The 23,360-nt window shown below is 44.4% G+C and overlaps 1 protein-coding gene across 1 annotated transcript; it reads right to left on the bottom strand.

The window, feature by feature from the left end:
• Window positions 1–305: 305 nt before the first annotated feature.
• On the bottom strand, window positions 306–2,279 carry tpbgb (trophoblast glycoprotein b). Its single transcript, XM_043686947.1, has one exon. It carries the CDS (start codon window positions 2,201–2,203, stop codon window positions 1,100–1,102), a length of 1,104 nt encoding a protein of 367 aa, XP_043542882.1. The 5' UTR covers window positions 2,204–2,279; the 3' UTR covers window positions 306–1,099.
• Between the last annotated feature and the right edge of the window lie 21,081 nt (window positions 2,280–23,360).

The raw sequence follows: 23,360 nt of genomic DNA on the forward strand, positions 1-23,360 counted from the left end.
TCACCCTACATGTGCACCCGGGAGATAGCCAGTTTGTCAAATGGAAATGCACAGTCCTTGGATATTGTGACACCAGGAGGGAGGCCTGCGGTCAACATCTCCATTCTTCAAATGAAGATTAGGGGTGGGGGAGGGGGAAAGGAGAGAATACTTCATCTTTGAGGATCCAGATGTTTCCAAAGCCTGGGCTTTCTCAGAGGCAGGCGGGCTGGCTGACAAACAGCATTCATTCCAATCATCCTGAATATATTACCCAATGAAACTTGTGAGACCAACAAACAGGAGAAAAACCTGTTGACTACATGTGTCACTTTGCTTAAGTTTGGGGAGTATAGATAGACCGGTTTGCCAATAAAAAAAAGTCAGTATTAAAACAGCATTACCGTAAGCGCCTTTTCTCATTCAGTGAGTAGGATCTGACTGAAGTCGTTGGAATTTAGCAGATTGCATTAAACCAGCGGGGTCGCTTTGTGTTATTGCACCGCCTGGGGACTGATGAGAAACCCTTTGAGTTGCTGAAACCGAGGTCTAAAAACTGTTATTGTATTGCTTGGTTTGGTTTTTTTGTCACTTCTGAAACGGTAAAACTGTTACTGTAGCAATTAATCCCTTCTCCCGACTCTAATAGACCGGAGGTCTCAAATCCTCAGTTAATTTTTTTAAAAGTACTCTACTGTTAAAGCGGAGCTCGGGAGAAAGCTTCAACTCTTTTCCCAAATGGGCTCCCTATTTTGGCACATCACACACCAGGTGATGAAAAGAGAGAGAGAAAGTTCACACACACACACACAGATGTCGAGACGCGCACACATACATAGGCATGCACATACACCCCCACATTATCATACACACAAACATACACCGCTGCACATGGAGCATTCCCCACTGCGAGAGTCAAACCTTTTTGTCATTGTCGTATTTCCAACTGTCGGAGAGTGACACAAGCAGCAAGTTTAAGCCCGCTGGTCGGAGTGAGTGGGGTCATCATGCATAGCTATTACAAAGAACGAACAGTAAAATAAAGTCCAAGCGGGCCCCTCTTTGAGTCTCAAACAAGTTCAGCCTCCCGCGGCCAGAAAATGCAAAAAAAAAAGTCCTTTCACGCCTCCGAGTTGGAGCTGAGGTTTGTCAGTCTGGGGTCCGAGTTAATCTCGTATCTGTAGTGATAGCCTTCCATGTGGTCTCGGCAGGCATCCCTGAGGTTGTAAAGCCACTTTTTGATGCCCTTTCTGTTCAGGTACAGCACGAACATGAAGATGACCCCGATCAGCGCCAGCACGATGCCCAAGAAGACGTACGAGGTTTGCAGGACGCTCTCCATGTCTCCCTGCAGCGGGCAGTGGAGCTCGGCGGCGCGGAGCTGCAGGACGGGCCGCTCCCGCAGCGACTCGGGCGAGGCGCACACCAGGCTCTCGGCGTCTCCCGGGCGGCCGTGCCGGAGCCAGGCGAGCAGCGGCTCCAGGCGGCAGTCGCACGCCAGCGGGTTGCCGGCGAGCCGCAGCCGGAGGTCGGGGTGCCGCCGCCGCAGCTCGGACACGGTGCCGTTGGCGAGGGCCCGGAGCGCGTTCCGCCGCAGGTCCAGCGTCTCCAGCTGCGGCGGGAGCTGCAACAGCGACCCGCCGCCGCCGCCTGCGCCCGGGGCATCGCCGCCCAGCGCGGACAGGGAGTTGTCGGCCAGCCCCAGGTGCCGCAGCGAGCCCAGGCCCGAGAAGGCGCCCGGCGGCAGCGAGGACAGCCGGTTGCCGGAGAGCTGCAAGCTCCGGAGCTCGGGCAGCCGAGCGGAGGCCAGGAGGGCGGCCACCTGCTCCAAGGCCGAGGGCTCGCCCAGGGCCCGGCTCAGGTTGAGCTCCCGCAGGGGGCACGGCGCCGAGCCGAACGCCGCCGGGCTCACGCTCACCAGGCGGTTCTCGCTGAGGTCGAGCCGCTGCAGGCGGGGCAGCGAGGCGAACGCGCCGGCGCCCACCGCGGCGATCCGGTTCGCCCGCAGGCTCAGGTTGACCAGCTGGCCGAGCGGAGAGCCCCCGAGCGGCCCCGGGCCCGGCAGCCTCGCGATGCGGTTGCCGCTGATCACCAGGCTCCGCACCCCGCCCGGGATGCCGCTCGGCACCGTCGCCAGCTCCCGGTTCACGCACTTCACCGTCTCCGGCGGCGTGGAGCAGTCGCAGGGCAGCGGGCACGGCGCGGCGGGCGGCGGGCAGCTCATCAGCAACAGCAGCAGCAGCAGCAGCAACAGCCCCGTCCCGAGCGGGGAGAGCGACCCCGGCCGAGCCGAGACCCCCTGCTGGAGGAGGGGATGGGTAGGGTGAGTGCCCCCTATGGGCGGGGGGGGGGGGGGGGGGGAGGAGAGCAACACAGCAACAGGGAGGGGGGCAAACTGGGCTTTAAACACAGAGAGAGAGAGACAGACAGACAGAAACTGGGAGCCCCGAAGCTGCGAGTCCCGCTCCCTCACTCAATCCATCACCTTTCACTCTCTCTCTCTCTGTCCCTCTTTCTCAGTAAAACCAAGTCCACTTCGCGCCTTCACTTTCTTTTCCCCCACTCTCTCTTTTCTCTTCTGTGAGGGGACCGAGAGGTGCCGCCGGCTGTAGGTCTTCTTTTTCTCTCTCTGGTTGCCCCCAGCTCTTCCTGAGGAGGGATGGAAGGCTTTTTCGTCTCACACAGTCTCTCTCTCTCTCTCAGCTCGATGGCTGACTGGACATGATCATGAAAAACACCACAGAATCCAATCGGCGTGGCTCAGCAGCTACACCCCCGGCCCCAACACACCGCCTCTCCTTCCTCAGCCCGCGTGTAACTTTCCAACACTTTCCAGTTGTTTGGAAATGGTTAAAGCAAGGCTTTCCTCTCAGCCCCGGTGACAGCTCCACACACACACAAACTCCTGGGCGATGGGCAGGGCCCGGGGTGCTCGCTCGCTCGCTCGCTCACTCACAGGCAGCCTCGCAGGAAGTTACAGCAACACATTTCGGTGGCGCGGATCAGAACGGCGTTTTCCCCAGCCCCGATCATCAGCACCTAATACTTTGTCTAACGAATGGAAGGGAGACATCTGCGTCCTTCAACTGGCGGGAACGCGGCCGGCAGCTCCCCTTCCAAAGAGCTTTCTACACACTAATTGCTCAAGTGAGCGGGCGTGCGCTTGTGCGAAGGAGAACCGAAATGAACAGCCTTATAAAAACGGAATACCCGCCTCTGGATTCAATTGGCTCAGGGCTTTGAGCTCACAAATAGTAAATCGAATCTGACGGTGGTCACGATGTCTCAGTCCCCGCAGTTCACCTGAACAGGACGCGGTTACACGGAATATCAATCGTTGTTTTATATCTATGTAATGTCACACTCTCTTCAAACAGTTGTACGCTAATTGGTGCCGGTCCCCTTCGTATAAGTGATTATTTTTTTTAAAAAAAGTCGCACTAGTCCTGCCGGGCTACAGGGCTGTTCTCTGAGGAGACAGAGGTGACTTGTTGGTGGCTTAACCTGAGGGTCATCGTGCCTCAGTTGAGATTGAGAAGGAGAGTCTTTCCTGGTAACCTCAGCCTGTGCAAGAGTCGAACGCACGATGTTGGCCATCCAGCCAAATGAAGTAAACGAACCCTCAAGTGACTATGGCCATAACTTGACAGAGATCAATCAGTGAACATGCCCGGCTGAACTCACAATGCGCTAACGCAAAAATTGCTGGAGAAACTCAGCAGGTCTGGCAGCATCTGTCGAGAGTGGGAAACACTTAAGGTTTCGAAATCTTTAGAATGTTTAAAGAGTTCAAACGGACTTAAAACTCAGTTTTCCCCAGCACTTTGTATTTTTGTTACAAATTTCCAGCGTATGAATTATGTTGCTTTTATACCACAATACCCTAAATCTGCCCTGATTGCAGCACAGAGTTAGGCTTCTCTTCGAACCCAACTTTCGTTCAGATTTCTAAACTGCTGTTGGTCAAACTCAACTATTTTGTTTTCGTTTTCTGAGACTGTCGCCAAAAACAAAACAAAAATCACAGTGGGCCAAAATGAGTCGCCCAATCTAAAGAGTGCGAGCTCACATTTTCATCCAAGTGGTTTGCTGCCTCTTAGCTGCTGGGACTGACGCGTTATTTAAGTGTACATTGCCGCCTCCGCATCAGGGATGTGTCTGGACGCCAGAGAGGGAGGCTGGAACTGCTGCGAGATTGCAGAGAAGAAAGCTCACCGACCTCTCGACTTCTCGAATAGCAGGCGCTTCCTTGGAAGTTCATTGACCCCATTGAACGTGGAGCTGCTCGCCCCTCTCCCGCCCCCAACATTTTCGCTGTTCAGTTACAGGTATTATTATTTTATTCCCCCTGTGGGTTGGTTTGCTGCCACTCTCCCTAAAACTCTGTTATTTGAGATTATGGGTGTTGGGAAATGTGAAAGTCTAACCGAGGAAATGGACACGAGTCTTCACTAAAATGCGTTCATTCCGGATGAAAGCTCCTGCCCGAAACATCGACACTCCTGCTCCTCGGACGCTGCCTGACCTGCTGCGCTTTACCAGCACCACACACTCTCGACTCTGATCTCCAGTATCTGCAGTCCTCACTTTCTCCTCCTTCACTAAAATGCGGTTCACTTTCTTTCGTTTGGCTTATGTTAACAGACTCTAAAACTTCCACCACCTTCTCAACTAGGGATGGACAATAAATGCTCGCCCAAGTCCTATAAATGATTAAAAAAAAACAAGCTACAATCATGTGACAAACACCATGCCACTCTTCAATGATGTTGTCTCTGTGGTTGTGGTTAACTAGTGTCTTCCACAAAATTTGCCAGGCTCAGAAACTGCCCACAGACCTCGAAGCATTGGCATTTGCGCCCAGTCATGGCAGCCAACTCAGTTACACCGCCTCATAACAGTGTGACTGCATTCCAAATGGTTCTGAGGTGTCCACTTGGTGATGGAGGGAAACGCATTCCTGCAGTATTCAAAGGAGTAAATATCCACTTCCATTCCCCGCGTCATACCCAAGGTTCTAAATAAATCATTTCTTTAAAACAAATCATTCTCTGTCAGAGGCTTTTTGTTTCTCTTGGACCAAATTATAGACTTGTTAACAAACTGGAAACCCAGGGGACTGAATGGAGTCGTGACAGCACAAACACCAAATTGACTAAGGGATAGAAAGAAAGCAGAGTCATTATTTTCAGACAGTTTCCTGTTCCCCAGGGAATTTGGGCTTCTCCTCTTTTGGATATTTGTTCATGATCTGGACTTGTGTTTTAAAGGGCATGAGTCCAAAGTGTACAAATAACATCAAACTGGAAGTGTGGCCAACAGCAAGGAAGATAGTAATAGTCTTCGAACAGTTAGACTGGTAACATGGACAGACACAGGAAAAGCGAAATGTGAAATGATATATTTTAATGTTGAAAATGTGCAGCAATATAAACTAAATGTTAAAATTGGAAAGATGGTACCAAAACAGTGGGAGAAGGGTACTGGAAATCAAATCTTAGGAGCTGGCAGGACAAAGTAAGAAAGCTGTTAAAGTATCTTTGGCTTTATGAACAAAGCAATAAAGTACAGAGACAAGGAAATTATGCTAAAGATTATAAAGTGCCAGCTAGAGTATTGCATTCAATTCTGGGCACAACACACTTTAAAATGAAGCATGGCTTTAAGAACAAGTGCAGAAGACACTTTCTGCCAGGTAGAAATGACTTTAGTTATATGAAGAGACTGGGAAAACTTGCACTGATTTTCTCAAAGGAATACAGGTAAAGGGAAGATTTGAGCAAACTTTATTATCTAGTGTTAGCCTATCCTCACATCCCTACACGCCATTACTTATCCAAAAATATCAAATGTCTCTTGAATGCTTCAATTGAACCTATCTCCACCAGGCAATATATTCCATACTCTTAAGTATTTGCTATCTGAAGACGATTTTCCTCACATCACCCTTGCTTCGGATTTTATCTTCACACTCTCCAACTGTATTCTAAATTCAACCATACTGTGGTCACTCCTTCCAAAAGGTTCCCTGACTATGAGAACATTAATTATTCCTGTCTCATTAAAAGTCACTAGACTCCAAACATTATCTCTGCTTTCCTCCCACAGATGCTGCCAGACCTGCTGAAGTTTTCCAGCTATTTCTATTTTTGTCCCAGATGCTCTGCTCCTGCATCTCCTTTTGAATTGATTGGGTCAGGGAGGTGAAACTGTTTCTAATGATAGAAAGCTCAATAACCGAACAGTATTGATTTAAAATATCATGTTGATTGTTCAGAGCTACAAAAACTTGTGAACATGATTAACTTTTAATTCTAAAATGTATTTCTTTTAAAAAAAGGACTGCAACAGCCAAAAGATGCCTGCAGATGGAACTTCATTAACTGTCTGATACTAGGTAAAAACAATGACTGCAGATGCTGGAAACCACATTCTGGATTAGTGGTGCTGGAAGAGCACAGCAGTTCAGGCAGCATCCGAGGAGCAGTAAATGACTGCTCCTCGGATGCTGCCTGAACTGCTGTGCTCTTCCAGCACCACTAATCCAGAAACTGTCTGATACTGTCCTGTGTGGAGTTATGGAATGTCACACCCATCCAGAGTCAAGGAAACCTCTAACAGCAAGGCTAAAAAAAGGACTAAAGAGAGGCTAACCTCCCAGTCCCTCAGCAGAAGTCATCTCCAAAAGTGTTGCATTTTATACTTCTGGGGATATGCAAAAAAAAAAGGTTAAAAACTGACTGAACCCTCTGGTCCATGTGTGTTCATAATCTGATGTGTTAGTGTCTGTGAAGGTTAATGTGAGGACAACTATTAAAAGCTGGATGGCCTATTTCTATGTCTTATACTCTTATGGAAGCAAGGTCAGGACAACATTCAGACTAAGACTGATTATGTGACAAGCAACATTTGCCTCAAGTGCCAGACAGTGACCTTCTCCAACAAGAGAAAAAATTAGTGACGTTACTTTGACATTCAACAGATTTACCATTACCAAATAACTCCACAATCAACATTTTGGGCATCATCATCATTGACCAGAAATGTAACAGGGCCAGCCATAAAAACATGTAGCGACAAAGTTAAAAATCACACAACACCAGGCTATAGTCCAACAGGTTTAATTGGAAGCACTTCCAATTAACCTGTTGGACTATAACTTGGTGTTGTGTGATTTTTAACTTTGTACACCTCAGTTCAACACCAGCATCTCCAAATCATGTGGCTACAAGTGCAGCCAGATGTCAGTGGCTGGAAATTCAGTAGTGCATAATTCATCTCCTGCCTCTCTCGAGTCTGTTCACCACCTGTGAGGCACAGATTAGGATTAAGTTCTCTCCACTGTTCTGTATGAGTGCAGCTCTAACAATTCTCAAGAAAACTTGACGATGTCCAAGACAATGCAACCCATTGGATCAGTGTCCCTTTTCCCAACATAAATGGTTAAATGGTTCAGCACTAATACACAGCAACAGCAGGGATCTTTTATCTTGCCTTTAAGCTGCAATCTCCTTCACTCAGAGGAACAAGAACAGCAGATGCATGAAACCCCTTGCAAATTTCTTTCTAAAGCCACACATTATCCAGATTTGGAACTGTATCATTGTTGTGTCATTATCGCTGGATCCAAATCCTAGAATTCTTTATCTAACAGCATTGTGGGTGTTCCTACATCATATGGACTGCAATGATTAAATTTAGCAGTTCAATACCACCTTTTCAAGGGCAATTAGAGTTGGGCAGTAAAGATTTAAAATTTGCAGCCTTGAATTAATACATGATTTGGATGTGTGAAAAGTTTAATTAGTTCAACTGTTATTGATGGACTGACAGTTTTGGCAAAGATTTACGGATGTCACATTATCCTTCAGAGCCAGGGTAAGAAGGTTACGGGTTTTGTGTTCATCGGGGTGTCAGCATGATGGATATCCAAATGTTATCACACTAGTTAGGCTTTCTGATGAAAACTTTTCTCCTTTGGGAGCACTAATCTTGCTTCTGTTGTCAGAAATCTATATCTTACATACATATGATAAATATATTTGCTTTAATCTGGCTAATATAATTCTTATCTTTTCTGAGTGCAACTTCTGATCTAGGTAATTTCTATTTCTCAAGAACCTGCCCTCTCTGGTCATATTTTCTTTCAACTAGATTGCTTTACTATTCCCTATCAGTAGAAGAATCTTCTATAACTTTTGATTATCAAAGTAAGACAGTGTTTCAAATATTCTGGTTTATGCAATGCACATTGTTTCAAGGACTCTTACCTTACAGTATCAAATCAGACACAAATCAAGCAATGCAATGGGAAATTCTTGATAACTTATGGAAAATCAGTTTTATTCATCAATGATAAACTATTTTATTGTGATTGACTCCAAATAATTGTTCAAAGCACTATGTATTAGGGTTAGGTAACACACCACTATCTGTTTTGCCACCGCTCCAATGCAAAGTAAAAGCTTATTCAATTTTTCTAAAGTAGAAAGGAAAAAGACAAAACTAAAAGCTCTGTATCTGTATATGCATAACATTTGTGACAAAGCAAGCAAATTAATAGGGGCACACTGAGGTAAATTAATATTTTTAGGGCAGCGGATGCCAGCCTAGTGGTGTCATCACTATACCAGTGCTGTGCACTTAGGAAAACTCCAGGTAATCAACAACCATCAGCATGATTTAAGCAATGTTTAAACATTGAAGGAGCAGCATGTACTGTGGGCAACTGTGAGCCTGCAGACATACTGTGCTTGGTTTTCGAGAAGGCATTTGATAACACGCTACGTCCAAGATTGTTATGGAAAATGTAAGCTCATGGTCTAGGAACTAACATACTAACATGGATAGAAGATTATCTAGCTGTCAGGAAACAGAGATTATACTAAAATGGATATTCTGATTGGTAGGATGTGATGTTATGAAGCCCAAAGCAGTCTATGCTGGGCCCTTGACCTCTTATAATTTACATCAAATGACTTAGCTGGAGGGAGTAAAGGCATGATAAATACATTCACAAATGATATCAACGTAAATATGTTGTGAAGAATACATAAGGAAATTGCAGACAGAAATAGGTAGATTGAGTGAGTGGGCAAAATTCTGGTAAATAGTGTATAATGTGGGAAAAAGTGAAATAGTTCACATTGGTAGGAAAAATAAAAAAAGTAGCATATTACTTCAATGGAGAAGGATTGCAGAATTCCCAGGTGCGAAAGGATTCGGGCATTTGGAATGATGAGTCACAAGACATTAGTGTGCAGGTGAAATAAACAGAATAGAACAGAATAGAATAAATTAGATAAGCTTTTATTGTCACGTGCATGCAAATGAGTGCAGTGAAAAGTTTGTAATGTCGCAGCTTTGGCACCATCTTTGATACAGGGTACCTAGGTACAGATACTTTAAGTGTTTGTTACAGAATTAAAGAGTCAAAGAGTCATAGAGATGTACATCATGGAAACCAACCCTTCAGTCCAACTCATCCATGTCAACCAGATATCCCAACCTAATCTAGTTCCACTTGCCAGCACCTGGCCCAAATCCCTCCAAACCCTTCCTATTCATATACTCAATCAGATGCCTTTTGAAGGTTGCAATTGTACCAATCTCCACCAATTCCTCTGGCAGCTCATTCCATACATGCACCACTCTCTGCATGAAAATGTTACTCCTTATGTCTCTTTTATATCTTTCCCTCTTATCCAAAACCTATGACCTCTAGTTCTGGACTGCCAAACCCAGGGAAAAGACCTTGACTATTTATCCTATCCATGTCCTTCTTGATTTTATAAACCTCTATAAGGTCACCCCTCAGCCTCCGACGCTCCAGGGAAAACAGCCCCAGCCTTTTCAACCTCTCCCAACAGCTCAGATCCTCCAATCCTGACAACATCCTTATAAATCTTTTCTGAACTCTTTCAAATATCGCAACAGCCTTCTGATAGGAAGGAGACCAGTTTTGCATGCAATATTCCAAAAGCGGCCTAACCAATGTCCTTTACAGCTGCAACATGACCTTGCAACTCCTGTACTCAATATTTTGAGCAATAAAGGAAAGCATACCAAACGCCTTCTTCACTATTCTCTCTACCTGTGATTCTACTTTCAAGGAACTATGCACCTACCAACAAGTCCACACCGACCCTCCGAAGAGTAACCCACCCAGACCCATTTCCCTCTGACTAATGCACCTTACACTATGGGCAATTTCAGTATGGCCAATTCACCTGACCTGCACATCTTTGGACTGTGGGAGGAAACCCACACAGACATGGGGAGAATGTGTAAACTCCACACTATAATTTGAGTACTTTTTAAATATACCTTATATTCCTATTCTGAATTTTAAATCATTTGAGTACTTTTTAAAACTTTGTATTCCTTTGCAAGTCCTTTCTTTTACTCAAATTACAATGAGATCTTGATCAGATGGGCCAATGGATTGAGGACTGGCAGATAGAGTTTAATTTAGATAAATGTGAGGTGTTGTATTTTGAGAAAGCCAAGCTTAGCAGGTTTTGATTAAAAAAGTATTAAAATCAATTAAAAAGGACCACTAAAATTGATCTCTTTATTTTGATTTGAGCTGAATTTAAAACCCAGATGTTATCCATTGCAAAGGACAATTCATGTCTTCATCTGCTTTGACCTTCTTTCCAATGTTAATTAAAACCTATGCTTTTGCCACTTTCAAGTTGTACATCTTTTATACTAACCTCACCATTGGCTTAATGTTTCCCACATAAAATATAAGTCATTGTAGTGATTAGAACCAAACCAGATATTGTTGACTATGAGGTCCTTGATTGGGGTTGTTAACCTGAGCCAATTAGGAAGGCCTTGACTGACCAATGTAACTGGGAGATGGCACCCGGTGCAGATGTGGGAGGGCAGGTCAGAGGATCTCCTTCAGGGTCTGCCCCTGGGCCTGGCCAAACTGGCCATAAACAGGTTCAGGCAGTGCACTGTGGAGGGGGTCATTATGGCTGATTGCCTGCCACTCTTCTGTGGGTATGTCAGAGCCCGGGTGTCCCTGGAGAAGGAGCATGTGGCGTCCACCAAAACCCTTGAGCTGTTCAGGGAGAGGTGGGCACCGCAGGGAGTGGAATGTATTATTTCCCCTTCCAACTCTATTTTGATTTAATCCCAGCCCTCCCCTTCACTGTTCGAACACGCAGCATTGCCCTCTGAGAAGAACACTGCTTGTCACTGGCCACTTGGGTGTTTCCTTTCTTCCTGGTGGTGGAAATCGAATAAAGAGTTGTACACCTGTTGTCTTTCACTGTGTCTCACACCTGCACATGCACATGGGTTCTGGGGAAAATATAAGCACTACCGCAGTTAAGCAGTAGTGTGGGGGTAATGAAAAAAGAGAAAAAAATATAACCAAGAGATTTAGAGTCTAGAAATAAAATTATAACTGGGAGATGGCACCTGGTGTGGAGGGGGGAAGGTAGGTTAGAGCCCCTCCTCATGGGTCTGCTCCTGGGCCTGGCCAAACTGGCCATAAATAGGTCCAGGCAGTGGGCTATGGAGGGGCACGTTATGGTCGATTGCCTGTCCCTCTTCCGCGGCTACGTTAGAGCCCGGGCGGACCTGGAAAAGGAGCACATAGTATCCACCAACACTCTCAATCTCTTTAGGGAGATGTAGACACCATGGAGAGTGGAGTGCTTTATTTCTGCCTCCAATTTTGTTTTGATTTAATTCCTACCCTTCCCCTCAGCTTTGGTTTCACATAAGCATTGCTTGCTCTGGGTATTGCATGTCACTGGTTCCTTGGTCACATCGATGTTGCCTCTGTGCAGTTATTTTACTCATCCAAAGTTCATTTGGGCATTTACACTGCAATAAATTAAGTATTTTGTAAAATTGTGATCTTGACAGAGTACCAAGGCCGTTGGAGGATTATTTTGCTCAACGGGCTCTTCAGTCCTGTTCCTTGACATTTTTGATGTAACATTAACCTGTCATCAAAGAATCAAAAAGTTTGTCCAGTTGTATAAATTACTGTAAACTCTCACATTCACTCCATCATGGAACAGTGCAGCACAGAGGATGGCACTAGACCCACTTAGTCCGCACAGGCTCTTCCAAAGTGTCAACAATGGTGAGCTTTAAAGGACACTTTTGTTTTAAAATATCGTCCTTAATCTAAACCAAAAAGAATATTATGATGAAAGAACATCTCAGCTTGGAGAAATGCTGTTGAAATGACTGCTATCAGGTCCCTGTACTAAGATTATTTCACTTTATCTCACAGAAACAAAAGGACACTTATTTAAAATGCAGGGAGACAAAGAAGCTGCTGCGGGGAAGGTGTGTGGTCCTGTGCTTCTGACCAAGCAGTGCCAGTGAGAATTCAGTTTCTGTTCAGAGGAAACGGAACAGACAGATCTCTTGAAGATTTAAGGGACACATTTGTTAACATGTGGCTTGCAAGTGGCAACTGATCCATGAAAACTCAGGCTCAATGGAATGGTTATTGAAGGAAGTTACATCCTGACATGATGGGGAGAAGTGATGTTGCTGAAGAATTGAGAATGATTGTGGGACTTTCCTACATAATACTACATACTGTCAAAAGCACAGTGCATGGTGAAAAGGGTTTTGTAAGACATTCATCAGCTGCATTCCTTAGTTAATGTGAAAGTTAATATTTTAATTAATGCGATGTATTAATTACCTGTTAATTGTTGATCTGTATTGATTTTACCTTGGATTTTTACAAAAAATATATTATAAAGTGAAATCCTGTCGTGCTTTTCTTTCTGTTAGTTGCTGAGAAATCCATCTTTTTAAAAGCTGTCAGTCTCTATGGGGATTGAAATCAAAAGTGAGATCTTGTTAGTTCCTCTTTTCCCGTATCTCCATAATATTTTTTCTTCTTTAAGTATTTATCAAGTTCTCTTGTGAAGGTTACTAATGAGACTATCCAATGTTAGATTAGATTACTTACAGTGCGGAAACAGGCCCTTCGGCCCAACAAGTCCGCACTGACCCTCTGAAGAGCAACCTACCCATACCCATTCCCCTAACACTGCGGGCAATTTAGCATGGCCAATTCACCTGTGGACTGTGGGAGGAAACCCACACAGACACAGGGAGAATGTGCAAACTCCACACAGGCAGTTGCCCAAGGCAGGAATTGAACCCAGGTCTCTGGTGCTGTGAGGCAGCTGTGCTAACCACTGTGCCACTATGCCACCCATTAGACAGTGCATTTAGAATTGTAACCACTTGTTCAGTGAAAATGCTATTCCTTATACTGTCACTGGTCTTTTTGCCAAAAATAACTTATCTCAGAAGGTTGGTCCTTGAGCCATTGGAAAGAAGTTTCTTGTTACTTACTCTATTTAAATTCATCATGATTTTAAACAACTTCCATTAAATTTCATTTTAGCCTTTTGTGCTTAAAGCAGGACAATCCTAGCTTCTTGGTCTTGTTAAATAACTGTAATCCCTCATCCGCAGAGCCTGTCTAATCTAGGTCTTTTATATTCTTGGTAAAGCCTTTTCAGAGTTTCTTGAGAGTATGGTGCCAAGAATAGGTCAGAATCCTGCAATTGAAGAGAACTAGCATTTTATTTGTGCTTTATTTAGGTTTGGCTTAAACTTCTGATTTCTATGCAGCCCAGGAACCCATGTGCTTTATTAACTGCTTTGTTACCCTGTCTTGTCACCTTTAGAGATTTGTGCAAACGTCCTTAGATCTGTCTTCTTTCACTTCTTTTAAAATTGTATCATTTAGCATGTATAATCTGCATGTATAATCTCTCTTTATTCTTCCTACAAATGTGTATCGACTCATAATTTACACTTTTGAATTTTATTTGCCATGCATCTATTTATACAGCAGCCTACATTCTTTTAAGTCTATAAACAAAAATAAGAGTAGAAGAGATCATGTGGCTTCTCAATCCTGCTTGAGCCCATCCCAAACAAGGGTACCAAATACTTGAACTGAAAAGTCTAAATGAGTTCTCAGTGGTGTTTTAACATTAAATTTTCTAAGTGCAACATCTAGAGTTTAAACAATTTAAAATTTGTTTCCTCCACCCCTCATACTCATACTGGCTTAGATGATATAAGTGAGAAGGTATTGTTAATTCGTAATGGTTAAAATGAAACAATAAATACTGGAAACACTTACCAACTAAATCAATATTTGTTTAGGGAATAAACTAATTTATGAGGCAAACGGACATGGGTTTTCTGAGAAATTGAAGTTTATTTGAGATTAAGGCTGGCACAGGTTTAAATTTGGATTAATAACCCTGTATGATCAGTGAATCAATTAGTTCACTCTATACTTTCAGACACACACGTCGCAGGGAAGTGAGGATATCAACACAATTCATCTGGTCCTTTATCTGAAAAGGGGAAAAACTTCTTGCTGACAAGGCATCTTTTATGCTAATTGATATTTTCTTCATTTTATAGAAAAAAGCATAAAAAGTAGAAATGTCGATACGCAATCCAGTTGCAATATTTCTGACAGAATATTTTAAAATAGTTTATTACCATATATCGCATGCCCTATAGACGAAACCCCAAATTATGAAATGGCTTGTAATGAAAGTGCATGAATTTATTGCTTTCATAGAATGGAACCATTTGAAGAAATTATTTAGTACAATTCAAAGAAAAATTGTTGTTTGTGTTTTTAAAAATTTGTTAATGGTATGTGAGCATCATTGGCAAGGCTAGCAATTATTGCCTGTCGGTAATTTCCTGGAGAAGGTGGTGATGAGATTCTTTCTTGAGTTGCTGTGGTGCATGTGGTACAGGTATATTCACTGTGCTGGTGGGAAGGGAGTTCAATGATTTTAACACTGTGACTATGAAGGCCAGCTGATATAGTTCCATTTGCAAATTATAAAGACAACACAAAAAATTCCAGTGGAGCAGAGACTCGCATCCTGTGTGAGCAGCCAGTCAATCATACAGATAGTTAAAAAGACAAAATACCAGACAAAACCTACAAATGCAAGGGATAGAATCAGGTAGAATTTCTGTTAAGCTTGCTCTGCCATCCAACACCACCACTGGTCTTCAACTTCCTTGTCCACTCACTATATCCTTTGGTTTCCTGACAGACCAAAAAATGTATACATCTCAATTTACACATCTTAAAGATACTACATGAAATGGAGCATCCATGGCCCTCTTGAGATACAGAATTCCACAGACTCAGAACCATTTAGGTGAAATAATCTCTCCTCACGTCAAATACACAGCCAGTCCATCACACCATCAGGCTGACAAACTAATAATCAGTCTCTAAGACAAACAGAAAAATCAAACAGACACTAGAGGTACAGTCAGTCAAACTGCTAAAAACCAAGTTAAAAATCACACAAGGAGAAAGTGAGGACTGCAGATGCTGGAGATCAGAGCTGAAAATGTGTTGCTGGAAAAGCGCAGCAGGTCAGGCAGCATGCCTGAGCACGAAACGTCGATTCTCCTGCTCCTTGGATGCTGCCTGATCTGCTGCGCTTTTCCAGCAACATATTTTCAGCTAAAAATCACACAACCCCAGGTTATAGTCCAACAGGTTTACTTGGAAGCACTAGCTTTCAGAGCGCCGCTCCTTCATTAGGTGGTTGTGGAGCAGAATCATAAGACACAGACTTTATAGGATTGCAGTGTCACGGGATGTAATATTAAACAAATATAGCTTACGTCTTTCACTTTTTAGAATGACCATGTTAGTTTTCACACAACATTAGGTTATAGTCCAACAGGTTTAATTGGAAGCACAATAGCTTTCAGAGTGCTGCTCCTTCATCAGGTGATAGTGGAGGACACAATTCTAAGGCACAGTATTTATAGCAAAAATTTACAGTATGATGTAACTGAAATTATACATTGAAAAATACCTTGATTGTCTGTTGAGTCTTTTATCTGTTCGAATACCATGATAGTTTCACTTCTTTCATGTGTAAATCACAAAACCTTTTTTTAAAAAGTTGTAGGTTAGCTGTAACAATGGGTGTTAGCTAGACAACATGTTGAAGATGTTAGCCCCCTGTGTTCTCTGTCTATGCCATGATGTTTAGATTGATTCTAATCTAAAAAGTGAGATAACAGAGTTTTACATGAATGCATGCAGTTTTTGAGTAAAGTACAATGTAACTCTGCAAGTACAAATTCACCCCACAAAATATATGTGTGCATGTGGGTCTTTGTCTGCCTGTGTGTGTGTGTGTGTCTGGGGTGGGGGTTTTGAGTGTGAGAAAGTGTAGTGAGTGTAGAATGTCTTAAGTCTGTGAGGGGGTGCATGTGTGAGTGTGGGAGTGTGTGTGTCTGGAAGGGTGTGTGTGGGTGTCTGTGTGTGCATCTGTATATATGTGTGTTTGTGTGTATAGGAGCGCCTGAGTATGTGTGTGTGTGTGAGTGTGTGTGTGTGTGTAGGAGTGTCTGTGTGTGTGTATAGTGCAATGGTGGTCACCTGTAATGTGACATGAACCCAAGGTCCCGGTTGAGGCCCTCCCTATGGGTACCGAACTTAGCTATCAGCCTCTGCTCGGCCACTTTTCGCTGCTGCCTGTCCCAAAGTCCGCCTTGGAGGATGGTCACCCAAGAATGAGACAGATAGTCGAGAGTAGTCCATGATGAGTTTGATGGTGGGATAAAACTTGTTGATGTCACTGTGTAGTTTTATCAGTGACTCCTCGCCATGGGTCCAGAGGAAGAAAACGTCGTCAATGTACCTGGTGTATAATGTTGGCTGGAGATCCTGCATAGAGAAGAAGTCTTGTTCGAGCCTGTGCATAAAAATGTTGGCATATTGGGGTGCAAATTTGGTCCCCATGGCTGTTCCATGTGTCTGGATGAAGAACTGGTTGTCAAAGGTGAAGACATTGTGATCAAGGATAAAGCGGATGAGTTGTAGGATGGTGTTTGGAGGTTTGCAGTTGTTGGTGTTAAGTACTGAGGCTGTTGCTGCTATGCCATCATTGTGGGGGATGCTGGTGTACAGTGCGGAAGCGTCCCTTGTGACGAGGAATGTTCCTGGTTTCACTGGTCCGTGGGTGCTGAGTTACAGAAACATGCATCTCCATCATGGATCACCTCAGCACCACACTCTACTGCAAACCCACAGACAACCTCACAATGCTACACTTCTCCAGCTTCTACCCAAAACATATTAAAACAGCCATCCCCTATGGACAAGCCCAACACGTACACTGGATCTGCTCAGATGAGACGGAACGTGACGGGCACCTGGAAGTACTCAGGAAGTACAAGAATGGGGTATGATGCCCAACTCATTGACCACCAGTTCCGATGTGTCACAGCAAGGAACCGTAATGACCTCCTCTGGAGACAGACACATGCTGCAACCGACAGGGTATCCTTCGTTGTACAGTAGTTCCCAGGAGCTGAAAAACTACGCCATGTTCTTCATGACCTGCAACACATTATCAATGAGTATGAGCACCTCACCAAGACCTCCCTCACGCCTCCACTACTTACCTTTAAACAACCACCAAATCTCAAACAGATCATTGTTCGTAGCAAACTGCCCGGTTCTCAGGACAGCTCCATACAACCCTGTAATGGTAGGCGCTGCAAGACGTGTCAGAGTGTGGACATAGATACCACCATTACGCGTGGGGACACTTCCCATCTTATACATGGCAGGTACTCATGTGACTCAGCCAACGTTGTCTATCTTATATGTTGCAGGCAAGGATGCCCTGAGGCATGGTACATTGGGGAAACCGAGCAAAGGCTATGGCAACGGATAAATGGGCACCACACAACAATCAACAGACAGGAGGGTTCCCTCCCAGTTGGGGAACACTTCAGTGGTCAAGGACGTTCGACCTCGGACCTTCGGGTGACCAATCTCCAAGGCGGACTTCGGGACAGGCAGCAGCGAAAAGTGGCCGAGCAGAGGCTGATAGCTAAGTTCAGTACCCATAGGGAGGGCCTCAACCGGGACCTTGGGTTCATGTCACACTACAGGTGACCACCATTGCACTATACACACACACAGACACTCCTACATACACACACTCTTATATACACACACACAGCTACACACACCTACACACACACACACACATACGTTTGTGGGGTGAATTTTTATTTGCAGAGTTACATTGTACTTTACTCAAAATCTGTATGAATCCATGTAAGACTCTGTTAACTCATTTTTTAGATTAGACTCAGTCTAAACGTTATGACACAGACAACAGAACACTTTCAACATCATGTAAAACTCTGAGCTCAAAAACTGCATGAATTCATGTAAAACTCTGTTATCTCACTTTTTAGATTAGAATCAATCTAAACATCATGGCATAGACAGAGAACACAGGGGGGCAACACCTTCAACATATTGTCTAGCTATCACCATTGTTAACAGCTAACCTGAAAATGCAACTTTTAAAAAAAAGGTTTTGTGGTTTATACATGAAAGAAGTGAAACTATCATGGTATTCAAACAGATGAAAGACTTAATAGACAATCAATTTTTCAATGTATAATTTCGGTTGCATCACACTGTAAAGTTTTGCTATAAATTCTGTGTTAGGATTGTGTCCTCCACTACCACCTGATGAAGGAGGGCCGCTCCGAAAGCTAGTGGGCTTTCAATTAAACCTGTTGGACTATAACCTGGTGTTGTGTGATTTTTAACTTTGTACACCCAGTCCAACACCGGCATCTCCAAATCATTCTCAAGATAGCCTTTAACAATAGGCGCCATCTCAGCTCAGATAAGGCATTTAAGGTGTGAAGTTAAAGTCTGCCTGTGTCCCAATGTTAGGCCAGACTGATTATATTTCTAAAGAGAGAGTTACAAAATCTTACATGGGTTTATGCAGTTTTTGAACAAAATAAAATGAAATTCTGCAAGTACAAATGCATCCCACAAACGTGTGTGTGTGTATACGTGCGTGCAGGGGAGACCGAGTGAGTTTGTGTGTGGGGGGGTGTGAATGTTTGTGAGAGCACGTGTGTCTGTGTGTGAGTGTGAATGTAATGGGGTATAAGTCTGTGAGAGGGTTTATGTGTCATGTGAATGTAGGGGGGGGGGTGTGTGTGAGCATATGAGAGAGAGCTTGTGTATGAGAGAGGGCCTGCATGAGTGTGCGCATCTGGAGGAGTGTGTGTGTATGTGTGTAAGAGAGAGAGAGTAGATAATGTAAGGGGTCACCTGTAGTGTGGCATGAACCCAAGGTCCCAGTTGAGGCCATCCCCATGGGCAGCAAACGTGGCTATCAACCTCTGCTCGGCCACTTTGCGTTGTTGCCTTCCAGAAGTCCGCCTTGGAGGATGGTCACCTGAAGGTCCGAGGCTGAATGTCCTGGACCGCTGAAGTGTTCCCTGATTGGGAGGGAATATTCCTGGTCCTGAGAGTACATTGGTGATACCGAGCAAAGGCTACGACAACGGGTGAATGGTTACCACACAACAATCACAGACTTGGTCTCCCCTGCACGCGCACACACACCACGTTTGTGGGATGCATTTGTACTTGCAGAATTACATTTTATTTTGCTCAAAAACTGCATAAATCCACGTAAGATTCTGTAAATCCCTCTTTAGAAATAGAATCAGTCTGACATAACATTGGGACACAGACAGACTTTAACTTCACACTTTCAATGCAGTATCTGAGCTGAGATAACACCGATTGTTAAAGGCTATCTTGAGAAAGGTTCTGGGACTTATATATGAAGAAACCAAAACTAACATGGTCATTCTAAAAGATGAAAGATGTAAACTAAATTTGTTTAATATTACATCCCATGATACTGCAATTCTGTTGTTATAAGGGTGGCTATTAGGGTGGCACGGTGACACTGTTGCCTCACAGCACCAGGAACCTGGGTTCGATTCCAACCTCGGGCAACTGTCTGTGTGGAGTTTGCGCATTCACCCAGTGTCTGCATGGGTTTTCTCCGGATGCTCTAGTTTCCTCCCACAATCACAAACTTGTGCAGGTTAGGTGAATTGGCCATGCTAAATTGCCCATAGTGTTAGATGCATTAGTCAGAGGTAAATATAGGGGAATGGGTCTGGGTGGGTTACTCTTCGGAGGGTCGGTGTGGACCTGTTGGGCCGAAGGCCCTGTTTCCATACTGTAGGGATTCTAATCTAAAGTCTGGGTCTTAAGACTCTGCTCCACAACCAGCTAATGAAGAAGCAGTGCTTCCAAATAAACCTGTCGGACTATAACTTGGTGTTTTGTGATTTTTAAATTTGGCCATCCTAGTCCAACACCGGCACCTCAAATCATGATTGCCAACAACACCACTAACTGCTGCTTCAAAGTGAAGAGGATCTCCAAGAAGATCGCAATTATCAATACAGACATCAAGTTTCTGCGGAAGTGCAGGAAAGCAGCAAAGATCCCAAAAAGATTAAGGATCACAAACCCACTCAAGTCGACCTACAACACAGCCTACGCAGGGAGACTTTGTCACCACACCTCTCGCAAACTCCTCAATCAGCTCGTGCACCAACTCTACAGCAGGCGTCACAACCTTGAAATTCAGATGGAGTCCACATTCTCAGCTTGCTCTCAGGATACAGCATTACAGTGGCGGGACATTGCCAAACAGGCAAGGCGACAAACTACACCACATACATGCACACCAAGAACAAGAAACTGGAGAAACTTGGCATCACCACCGGCAGTAGCTAAGTTCCCCGGCATCACAGTGGAAAATGTTATCACCGTGGGGAAATCAATTGTCAACTTATCGGACCACACCCTTTAACTGGAAGAGATTGAAGTTCTTAGCAGGGAGCACAATTTCTGCCCCACCACCAAAATGAACCCCATGGGTCTTGCAGCAGCCACAGAGGCATTCATCAGACAAATGAGACTCTGGGAATTCTTTGCAGTGATCCCAATGAGCCCACTGATGAATCGACACAGGGATCTATAGAGGAGCGACCAAAGAAGGAGTCAATTTAGATCTCACTGGAGGGCCGCTGATCTGGGCTTAACACGTACGTTCAAACTATCAAGAAAAAGTGGTAAATGTCATGAGGCAGAGCAAAACATCACGATCACAACACAACACCATCCATGCTCTCAAAACGAATTGCAATATTGTCATCAAACCAGGAGGAGCCATCGTCATTCAGAATAGAACAGATTACTGCAAGGAAGTGTACCGACAACTGAACAACCCGGAACACTACAGACAACTACTAGCCAATCCGACCAAAGAGCACACCCATGAACTAACAACATTGATCAAGACTTTCAATCCAGTCCTTCAAAGTTCCCTACGTGCCCTTATCCTAAATACTTCTCCCATAGGTGACTTCTACTGCCTTCCGAAGATACACAAAACCAGCACACCAGGACGTCCCATCATATCAGGCAATGGGACCCTGTGTGAGAATCTCTTTGGCAATGTTGAAGGCATCTTGAAACCCATTGTACAGGGGATCCCCAGCTTCTGTCGCGACACTACAGATTTCTTACAGGAACTCAGCACCCACGGACCAGTCGAACCGGGAACATTCCTTGTCACAATGGATGTTTCAGCACTCTACACCAGCATCCCCCACAATGACAGCATCGCCGCAACAGCCTCAGTACTCAGTACCAACAACTGCCAATCTCTGAGCACCGACCTACAACTCAACCACTTCATCATTAACCAAAACGTTTTCACCTTTGACAACCAGTTCTTCATCCAGACACACAGAATGGCCATGGGGACCAAATTTGCACCCCAGTATGCCAACATTTTCATGGTTAAAAATCACACAACACCAGGTTATAGTCCAACAGGAAACAGACACAAGCTGCAACCAGTAAGGTACCCTTTGTTTTCCAGTACTTCCTGGGAGCCGAATAACTATGCCATGTTCTTTGCAGCCTGCAACACATTATCAGTGAGGATGAGCACCTCGCCATGACCTTCCCCATGCCTCCACTACACGCCTTTAAACAACCACCAAACCTCAACTAGATCATTGTTCGCAGCAAACTGCCTGGTCTTCAGGGGAACACCATACAACCTTGTCACGGCAGACACTGTAAGACGTGTAATAGTGTCGACACGGTTACCACCATTACATGTGGGGACACCACCCACCATGTATGTGGCAGGTTTAATTGGAAGCACACTAGCTTTCGGAGCGAAGCTCCTTCATCAGGTGATTGTGGAGGGCTCGATCGTAACACAGAATTTATAGCAAAAATTATCAGTGTGATGTAACTGAAATTATATATTGAAAAATTGATTGTCTGTTAAGCCTTTCATCTGTTAGAATACAGTGATAGTTTCACTTCTTTCATGTGTAAACCACAAAACCTTTTTTTAAAAGTTGCATTCTCGGGTTAGCTGTTAATAATGATGATAGCTAGACAATATGTTGAAGGTGTTAGCCCCCTGTGTTCTCTGTCTATGACCTGATGTTTAGATTGATTCTAAACATAGACATTTTCTGGGATTTATATATTAATGAATTGAAACCTGCAACCCATTTGAAGTTATTAAAGACTTAACAGCAATCTAGATTTGTTCAGTACATCACATCAGTTGTATGACACTTTGATCTTTTACTGTAAATGCTGTGCCCTATGATCCTGCCCCACTAGTTTCCTGACGAAGGAGCAACACTCCAAAAGCTTGTAATTCTAAATAAACCTGTTGGACGATAACCTGGTGTCGTGTGATTTTTAACTTTGTGCATCCTAGTCCAACACCAGTACCTTCACATCACTCAGACTACCAGTCACTCAAACTGTCACGCTCACTGTCAGTCACTCAGACTATTAGTCACTCAGACTGTCACACACTCAGACTGTCTGTCACAGTCACTCAGACTGTCATGCACTCAGACTATCATTCACTCAGACTGTCAGTCACTGTTACTCAGACTGTCACACAGTTGGACTGTCTGTCGCAGTCACTCAGACTGTCACACACTCGGACTGTCGTCTGTCGCAGTCACTCAGACTGTCACACACTCGGACTGTCTGTCGCAGTCACTCAGACTGTCACGCACTCAGACTGTCTGTCACAGTCATTCAGACTATCACACACTCAGACTGTCTCAGTCACTCAGACTGTCATACACTCAGACTGTCTGTCCCAGTCACTCAGACTATCATACACTCAGACTGTCAGTCACTGTCACTCAGACTGTCACACACTCAGAATGTCATTCACAGTCACTCAGACTATCATACACCCAGACTGTCACAGTCACTCAGACTGTCAGTCACTGTCACTCAGACTGTCACACACTCAGGCTGTCTGTCTCAATCACTCAGACTATCATACACTCAGACTGTCACACAATCAGACTGTCTGTCACTGTCACTCAAATTGTCATACGCTCAGACTGTCTCACACAGACTGTCAATCACTGTCACTCAGACTGTCACA

The sequence above is a fragment of the Chiloscyllium plagiosum genome, chromosome 3 (assembly GCF_004010195.1).
Source record: "Chiloscyllium plagiosum isolate BGI_BamShark_2017 chromosome 3, ASM401019v2, whole genome shotgun sequence".
Taxonomy (NCBI): Eukaryota; Metazoa; Chordata; class Chondrichthyes; order Orectolobiformes; family Hemiscylliidae; genus Chiloscyllium; species Chiloscyllium plagiosum.